The 10270-nt window shown below is 29.9% G+C and overlaps 1 protein-coding gene across 1 annotated transcript; it reads right to left on the reverse strand.

Moving 5' to 3' along the window:
* Positions 1-56: 56 nt before the first annotated feature.
* LOC125875941 (leucine-rich repeat receptor-like protein kinase TDR) lies at positions 57-4016 on the reverse strand. Its single transcript, XM_049557014.1, has 3 exons — positions 3292-4016; positions 808-2845; positions 57-575 (listed from the first exon to the last, which is right to left on the reverse strand). Exons 1-3 carry the CDS (start codon positions 3838-3840, stop codon positions 271-273), a joined length of 2892 nt encoding a protein of 963 aa, XP_049412971.1. The 5' UTR covers positions 3841-4016; the 3' UTR covers positions 57-270.
* Between the last annotated feature and the right edge of the window lie 6254 nt (positions 4017-10270).

The raw sequence follows: 10270 nt of genomic DNA on the forward strand, positions 1-10270 counted from the left end.
TTCATTCTCGAGAATAAAGTTGAACAATAGTTTGAAAACATCTAAAAAAAAACAGATAGAATAACAGACCTTATATTGCTGAGGATAGAACTTACTTACATTCCTCTACTTTACATCAAAACATTCTATTCCTGACAAAAGAAAAGGCATCAACTTCTTGACCAGATGAAGTAACAAAAAACAACTGAAATAAAAGACTTTTACAACATATTTTGTGCTTCAGAATTTCTAATCATGTCTAAATATTGGTATCCTAGTTCAAGAACATCATTAGCTTTGTTTCTTCAAACCAGTAACAAGCTTTAGTGCATCTTCCATTGATGGCCTATCTGAGGGTCTAACTCTGGTACAAAGTGAAGCAACTTCAAGAACCAGTTTTATTTCCTCTTGGACCGAGCTCGATGGAGCAACATCATTCTCATCCAAAACCTCTCTCAAAAGAACCTCCTTGGAGGTGTTCTGAATGCTCGTCGCTGCATTTGACAGCTTCCCGTTGGTTAAGATTTCCAGAATGAGCTCACCAAAGTTGTATATGTCCCTGTAAAGTTCTTCCTGTATAGCTCGTTCGATTTCACCTGTTTGACACAATTAAACAAGATTCACAACCAGTAATAGGGAATTCTGGCTATGTCATTCAAATTAAGATCATTAAACACTTCAATTAGAATTGAAGGGGAGCCTTGGAGCAACGGTCAAGTCGCGTCTCCTTGGAGCAACCGAATTCTGTCTAATAACTAATCTTCTATTAAGATTGCTAACTAATTAACAAAATATTAATGCAGACTATATCAAAGTATAGGTGCATACCTGCTTCATTTCCAACTCTTGCTACCGACGGACCATTATTTAATTGAATCAAGAATTTAACACCGAATTCAGTCAAATGAGGTTCCATGTTTTCATCAAACACAATGTTATTTGTCTTCAAATCCCCATGAGGTATCGCGGGGTAGCAATCATGATGCAGGTAACACAGTCCCTTAGCAACTGCCACAATGATTTTATGCTTGGTCGCCCAATCTCTCTTCGTCCTGATCCTTTCAGCCAGATTTCCATTAGGCAAGTAGTCACACAACAGGTAAGCCATACACTTGTCGTAGCAAAATCCCAACAATCTGGTCAAATTCTTGTGCCTTGCATTGCCCATCCTTGATATCAAGTCCATCATAGCATTCATTCTCTCCGGTCTCCATTCGATCTTCTTCACCAAGACGGTAATTCCTGTTGGCAGAACAGCTTTGCAATCAGAACCTGCCAAGGGTGGCACCATATCTGTGGCTTCTTCAATAGAATTGAAGCTCCTCAAAACATCATTTGCTGTAAACCGAGGAAATCCACTAAAAGAAACCATTTTCCACTGCCCTTGACCTCTTCTTCTGAAGTAAAATACTCCGAAAAATGCAGCTGTAATAGCCAACACTATGATTCCACAGGTTATGAGAACCCATGCCAGCTTCTGTGTCTTTCTGCTTCCTAACTCCAGTCCATTCGGTCCACGACAAGGCCTCAACTGTGTCCCACAAAGCTTAGGATTACCCCAGAAGGCACTACTATCCATCACCTTAAAACTCTTATCAAAAGGAATCAAACCTGAGAGATCGTTGAATGACACATTAAGAAGTTGTAAGCTGGAAGAACTTCCGAACTTGGCCGGAATAGAACCGCTAAAACTATTGTGTGACAGGTCTACAACACTAATATCAGGAAGGCTAGCAAGTCCAACAGGTATCTGACCACTTAAATTGTTGTTGGCCAAGTCTAAGCTCACAAGATTTTGGCAGTTGCTTATGCTTTGAGGGAGAATCCCGGAAACATTGTTCATACTCAATTCAAGAACCAGTAAGGATTTGCAAGGTCCAAAAGGAGGAAAATCTCCTGAAATGCTACAATTTGTAGCTGAGAAATTCTGTAGTGCATACAAAGACAATGTCTTCTCCGAGATTACGCCCCCAAGATTTGGATTATTAGACACATTGAAGTATTCAAGATTGGAAGCTAAGGCAATATCAGTAGGAATCCCTCCAGTGAATCTATTTCTAGACATATCAACATATGACAAATCAGGAAACTTTCCAAAGTTCAAAGAGATATCACCTGAGAATAAATTGTCTTCGATACGGATCCGAACAAGAGAGGAACAATTGGAAAGTGATGGAGAGAGTCCACCAGTGAAATTATTCGAAAAAAGGATCAACCTTTGTAACATCCCACCTGAACATATACTTGGTGGAATGCTACCAACTAAATAGTTTGTTGAAACATCAACATATTTCAGCTTTGAATATTTGCCCAAGTCTTCTGGGAGTGAACCTTTAAACCAATTGTCCCATAAAAGAAGTGTATCAAGCTGTGGAAGCTTTGCAATTCCTTCAGGAACAGTTCCACTTAAGTCATTGTACATAACACTAAGCAAGTTTAGATTTTTCAACTCCGAGAAACTCTCGGGGATTGGGCCTGAAAGATAATTATCAGAAAGATCCAAACTTGATAAAGATATGATTTTTCCAAACTCCCATGGGATTTTACCACTAAGCTGATTTCTAAACAAAAAAAGTGACTCAAGATTGGTCAAATTAGTCAGCTCTTTTGGTATTGAACCAGATAAATTTGCACTAGCAATATCAAGATACTGAAGCTTACTCATATTCCCAAGTTCCCAAGGTATGGTTCCTTCATACAAATTATAACCAATCTCCATATGAATTACTGTTTTCAGCATCCCTAATTCTGGTGGTATTTTACCACTCAAAGAATTTCCAGCTAAGTGAATGAAATCAAGATTCTTGAATGAGCCATACTCGGAAGGAATTGGACCACTGAAATAACTCCCTGCAAAATTCAGTACCTGTTGGGATCGAAATAACAAAGCGTCATGCAGAATCCAACAAAGCAAATCTTGAACGACGATAATTGAATAGACAAACAGAACTATACTAAAACAGGCATAAAACTAATAGTATAAAAGAAAGATACGCCTAAACTATTTATTTTTGGAAATTTCACAATCCAACTATTAGTTGTTCACTTTTTTTTACCTGAACTATTACCATCTATGTATTAAAATTGATAGTTAGAGTGTGAAACTCGTGAAAAAACATAGTTCAAACTTGTTTTTGACCATTAAAAACTCTAAAAGAAAGTATAGAAACTATGGAGAGAACTATCTCTCCTCTATAAACAAGACTCTTTTAACGACTACACTTGTGAATGCTAGTGTGTTGTTATGTGATCAGATGTGGAAGAAAAGTTGTCCATAATTCTCAAAAAAAACAAAGCAAACCCTAACAGTACCTTGAGTGACTCAATTTCTGAAGCATCTTTAGGCAAAGGACCAGAAAAGCTGTTACTAAAAGCATCAAGAATGACAAGAGAATCAAGATTTGAAATCCCACTTGGGAAATGACCAGAAAAATTGTTCCTGCTAATATCCAAGCTTCTCAAATTTTTCAACTTGAAAATCCCAACGGGGAGTTTCTCAGAAAATGAGTTATGACTCAAATTCAGCTCAACAAGGTCTGAAAAAACACTAAATTGATTCTCTGACAAAACCCCACCAAGATTTTTCACAGAAAGATCCAATCCAATAATCAAAGAAGAATTTTCATTGCATTTCACACCAGACCAAGAACATGCATGAATTTTATCAGTTGAACCAGAAGGCAAAATCCAATCTTTCAAACTGTTGGAATTATCAAGAATTTCAGTTTTTAAGCTCAAGAGTCCTTGTGTAAAAGGATCAACAGCTAAAACAGGGAAAACAAGAATCAAAGATAGAAAAATCAAGAAAGTAGTAGTGATGTACAAAGGCTGAAAAAGTTTTATCCCCATTGGGACTTGCATCAGTAGTAGTAGTAGTAGTGAAGAGTAAGGGAAACAAGAAGAGAAAACTCAAGAAAATATGCAAAAATAAATAATATTATGTCACCCCCTTATGTAATATTTCTACAAGTTCTTTTCTTGCATTGGGACTAGAGAAAGATTGATTAAAACCTTGAGGAATCAAACAACAAAAACAAAAAAAATCTTGATTAGCTGTAATGAGAGTATAATTTTTGAGGAGCAAACACAAAAAAAAAACATGGAGTTAATGGTAATTGTTGACCAAGCTAATTCAGACATTATGATTATATGAACGAATGAAAAATATTTTTTTTATTTATTTTTACTTGACATGTTTCACCTTTCTAGAATAAAATAACATAAACTTTGATTAATGTTTTAAGATATATCGTTTTTATTACATTAATATGAGAAGAATTGCAACTTATAGTGTATTTCAAATATTTTTGAAGAGCTAAATTTAAAATAATTAAATCAACTTAATTTAATTTGATTCGAAGTAAAATGTGATAAGTAAACGGGAAGGGGAGTATAATTTTTGAGTTTGCTTTATATGAGGAACAAATAAGGGTCCATTTTAAGAAATTATTTGTTTAATAAAGAACTTTTTTTTGCAATTATTTTTTGGTGAGGTGAGAAAAGTAAGGCAAATGGGGACAATTGAGCATATTTCTTTATTATCTTCCTTTTTTGTCAATTCAATCCAAATCCATACACAAACGGTTATGAAATCCTAACCTTTCTTGGAATTTTGCTTAGTACAATTATTCTAGTAAATTAAATTGGGAAAAAATAGTGAAACACTTTATTTGAGGTAATTAATGATGTGACACTCAAAAGAAAAAATGTTTCTAAAGTTTCTTGGATTTTTAAGTGAAGTATTAGTAGTAAACCTTCATTTGTACTTTATTTGTTACAAGTTGTCTATGAACTAAACCATTTCATAAAAATGGTCAATGCAAGAAAGGGTAATTTTGGAATGATAAAGTCCAATTTTCAAGGCAAGGCTTCTTAGATGGATTTATATTATGTATAATACTAGAGTCAATGACAAAAACAAAATTTTTATTTAAAAAGTATTAAATATTCAAGATTGTAGGTTTATAATGACTGAAAATCCTATCAAATGAAGGATTAAATAATACTATAACTAATACATATACATAAAAAAATAAAATATAAAAATATAAAAAAGGTAGGGTAAGGCATAATTTATAATTACCCCACAAAGATATACTCTAGTCTAGGGGTTAGATGGGTAAACAATCAATTACTAGTATTATAATTAAGTATCTTATTACTTTAATAAAAACAAAGCAAATGGAGAGGGCCACAAGAGGGGAGTGACATAGTACTAGGAAGTATATATATATATGAGAAAAAGAGTGTGAATTAATTAGAAAATCGTTCTTTTTTACATAATTAATTTAAGTAGATATAGCTGTTGTTGTCATGATTGTTGTGCATTATTTGGTAGTAGGACTTAGCAACTTAGTAATAATTATTATTAGTAGTAGTATTAAAGAGAACAATTAAGCACTATTTAGGAATATATGCAATGATTACCACTAGGACATATGCTAAAATGACACTTTTTTTAGAAGATGCAAAACTAGCCTATAAATGGTGATTATCAAAGAATATGATGAGATTGATGGTATCTTTTCACTTTTAATTAATTAAATGTCGTAATTTTTAATACTAAAAATAAAAATAAAAAAATTATATAAGTGTTGAAATAATCATGCAATTGAACTTGTGATATTATACTAGGTTTTAGGCAAATTGAATGTTCATAATGATAATCATATAATTTGACATAAAAAAAATATGTATATCAATTTTTGTGTCATTTCTAAAATTCAAAGCAAAATCTTACATCAAAATAAATTTTTATTAGGTTAAGTGTTTTTCTTTGTGATTCGATTACAACAAACAATAACATATCAAGTCTGATTTCATAAATGAACTGTGAGAAAGTTAAAAATGTTACATAAATCTTATTTCTATGATCTTGAGTAAAGTAAATACGTTAATTCTGATAAGATATTCCGCTCAAAATATTCCTATCTTTAAGTAAAGTAAATAAGTTATTTTGATAAAATAAAGAAACTAAAATGGAACACGAGGGAGAGCAAGGAGGGAGGTCAAAAGAGTGGGTTAAAAAGGACACCATTATCCCAAAAAGCAACCGTCTTTTCCCCACTTTTGTGTCATTGAAGCCAAAATTGGAAGTAATACTATAGATACAAAACTATACTTCAATTATACATTGTTTTTTTGAGTAAATAAAAAATCGAGAAAGAAAAGATTGGATTACAATATAAAATTTTATTAGTTATCATTAATGTTAGACGTCAATCTAATATTTAAATGATAGCGTAAAAAGGGATAATTACATAAATAGACCATTATATTTTATAACTAGTGCTGAGATAAAATTTATTTTCACCAATAAAATTCATCATGCAAAATACTCTATAATATTTTTTAACCAGTTCATCATTAAAAAAAAATTGATGAAGAGGTTCATTTGAACCCCCTTTCTCCCCTCTAATTTGCTCCGACCCCAAAAACTTGAGTGTAGGAGTAGAAAATCATAATGTGAACAATTAAACCCGGTAGACAGCTAACTAAGCTATTAATTAAGATTTCTTACACTTATCGGATAATTATAAGAAAAATTCTTGATAAATATTAATTAATTTAATATACTAAAAGTAATTTTATAATTTGAGTGTAAATAAGTTAAATGAAAAAAAAAGCCTCGAGATTGTACTTTGGCTCTAGCCATATAATACGTGCATTGATGTTGACCATTGCATGCTTCCTTCATGATCTTGTACATTAAGTCACTCTTGCATTTGATCCTACCCCCTACATAAATAACCTACTATCAATGGTGTAGTCGACGGGTTGAACATTATTCGTCGAAAAATTATAATACACGAAGGGAACATGTAACAACAATAACATATTTAGTGAAATTTCATAAGTGATGTTTGAAAAAGGTGAAATACACATAGACTTTACCACTATCAACTTGTTCCGACTTAATAACAAAATCATTAACTTCATCATCGACTTTTCTTTATTCATAGTTATTTTGAAGAAAATACGATATTATTTTGTCTAATTTTAAATGAATCAAGAAAACCGTTTGTTACGATATAAATAATTATTATCGAATTTATATTTCCATGCAAGGGAGATTGAAGTTGAATCTATGCTATTTTTCATATTTTCCCTAATTTCTTTAAGTACAAGCGGGATTTTAATTTAATAAATATTTTAATATAAAGTTAAGCAAAAAAATTAATCTATGACAGATGGAATACAATATCTTTATTTTAAAATATTTTTTACCTTCTAGAAAATGTGATCCACCAGAAATTACGCAACTTGCAAATTCCAATGCTATTTAAGTAATGATTTGTTATTTTGTTTTGATATACAGTAGTAAAAGTCAAGAAAATATTTGAATTTAAATTATTTTTCTCATTTCCCTAGAAAAAAAAAGAGAAGAAAAAAACAAAATTACTTTCTGGGAGTGACAAAATACTAGTCATAAGTTGGTTTTAAGTAAATCCAAAATTATTTACGTATAGTATAATAGGACAAGCCAAAAGCAACATTAGTTTTTTTAAATCTCTAATTATATTATTTATTTTTTTGTATTTTTGAATTGCATGCATTTTATACTCGATATTTGTGAAAATATTTGTCATTATTATTCATGCAATTTAAACCTGGTCTGCAGTGTATTTATTGAATTTGTAAGTATTATTTTTCACGGGGTTTCCCTTGCTCTTATTTTATTTGTATTTGTGGGATATGTTATTATTGCATTATTGACATATTCGATATATAATTTTGGTATATAAATGTTATTCTCTTTGTCTCAATTTTTGTTACACATTTTTAAATTTTGAGATTCAAACAAATTTATCTTTGATCGTAGGTTTTTCTTATATTTTTTAAATATTTTCGATTGTCAATTATTGTGACTAATAGTACATTTTTATGTAATTTACAAATAGATAAATTTCATTTTAAATTTTTTAAAGATTTCATAAACAAATTTTCGAATAAATTTAAATTATTTAACTCTAAAAATACAAAATATATCACACATATTATAACCAAATGATTAATTATTTAGATACAAAAAGAAACAGCTAATAGTTAATATGTAAAACTTGAAAAAAATATTAATTCAAATATATTTTTAATCATTATATCTAAATTTTAAGTTAAGATGGCTAAAGCATAACAAAAAGGCACTCTGCTTTATGAAGGAGTTGAACTGTAACATTTATATTTTACTTATCAATTTTAAATTTCATACTCTTTTAAAAACTAATGATTATTATGAATATTTATCATAATACTTTAATTGATATATAATTTTACGTTTCAAGAAATAATTTAAAAAATAAATAATTAATATTGAAATCAAAATAAAAAATAATCATTATATTTTCTTGATATATTAAAAGTGATGAGTAAAATTGAAGAGAAATAGTATATGACACTAATTTTACCACTCATAATAAATTGAATATTTTCTCTTTTTTTCTGAAAAATTATTTCTGTTTGCCCTTGATAAGTCCAAATACAATTTTAAGTTTGTACTATTTGAAAACCAGCCAAAACCTTATTTTCTCTTTCACTGTTTTTATTTTTTATTTTTTTTAATCAAATAATAACTTCATTTAAATTATAATTCATGTTCAAATAATATTTTATATTTTATAAAAAAATATTTAAATTCTAAATTAACTGAAAAAACTATGGCAAAACACAACTTGTCAACTCCAATTTTAAAATTCGTAATTTTTTAAATTTTCATGGTCAAATAATAAACTACCAAAAGTGTAAAATGTAAGCATAGATTTCGAAATGATTCATGCAAAGAAGACTTGTTTTTTTTTAAAAAAAACTAGAAATGCTATAAAAATCCCTTTAACATTAACCAAAACCAAAAAAACATACAGTGAATTATTATATTATAAGGTAAAAAAGGGGGACAAGAATTCTACAAAATGAGTTTCCCTAGGAATAGAAAAAAGATAATGCAATTTCACCTAGTCCTTCGTGTGGCTTTGCTGATGTTGGGCAACTACACTTTTTTTTAGGAACACTAAAAAGGGAAATTAGATTAAATTGAATTCATTCCCATAAATATACCAAAAATAATATATATTCAGAGTGAGAGATCTAATAAGAATGATGCATATATACTATTATCTTTATAGAAAAACAAATTTGATCACTATTGAAAATAAAGGTTTTTTTAATATTGTGAATCAGTGAAAATTTATGCTATAAAATATGATTTTTTCACTCACTTTCTATCGCTAAATTAATTAAATAAATACATAGTAAAAAATAGATTCTAACTAAAATAGTGAAAAATTTCCTAATATTTCTATATGAAAACATTGCTGTTTTTTACTTTTCCCACTGATCAATTCTGTATGAGAATGATCGCTGAACATTTTTTTCGAAGAATATAGTGATATTTTAATAATGGATATACCCTCAACCCAAGAAACACATAAATAAATAATAAAATATAATAGTTAAGAATTATGGTATTCTTTTATCCCAAACCTGAAATTTCAGGTTTGCTCAATCATGAGCGAAGTTGGGGTTTCACCCTCTTCATTGAAAAGTATATCATATGTACAAGATTAGATTATCTTTTAAATCTATATATATAAAATATAATAATAGGCGTTGTCATTCACCTTTTCTTTTTCTTTTTTTAATAGTTTGAGGAAATTAGATCAAATTTAAAGAAGCTTTTAGCTAGCTAGCATTGAGAGTGGCCCTTCAATTTAAATGGTGGGGGTAAAAATGGGCACTAAAATCTGTGATTTTGTCAAATTAGTGGGTGCAAAAATAAACGTATGTTATGTGTGGACAAAGTGACAAACAAAAACCCACTATCCAAACAGTAAGAAAACAATCAATCAGACAAAAAATATAAGAAATTAAATGGTTATTTAAGTAAAAAAGATAAAGGGTTGCACACTTAGATATTATCTAATATAAGAGTCTGGAGTTTGCGGATTAGGGTAGAAAATTAGTTGGTGGTTGAGCATTGTTATTGTTCTCTCTTCTTTTGTTGGGTAGTACTCTCCATTTCACGTTATTTTGTATTTTTTTAGTGTTGTTATTGCTCCCATCTGTATCCCATTTTCAATTATTTTATATGTTTTATTTAAGCTGAAAGTTCATTGAAAATATCCTTTATCTCTTTCAGGTACGGGTTAGATCAATGTACATGCTACTCTCTAATCTCCTCATAGCCTACTTATAAAATTACACTAGATATATTGTTGTTTGCAGGAGTTTGGCTCAATTGTGAGAGTGCATCCCCTGATTTGTAGGCTAGGTATATTTTTTTTATTTTCCCTATTTT

This window comes from Solanum stenotomum, chromosome 9, assembly GCF_019186545.1.
Source record: "Solanum stenotomum isolate F172 chromosome 9, ASM1918654v1, whole genome shotgun sequence".
In the NCBI taxonomy this organism is placed as follows: Eukaryota; Viridiplantae; Streptophyta; class Magnoliopsida; order Solanales; family Solanaceae; genus Solanum; species Solanum stenotomum.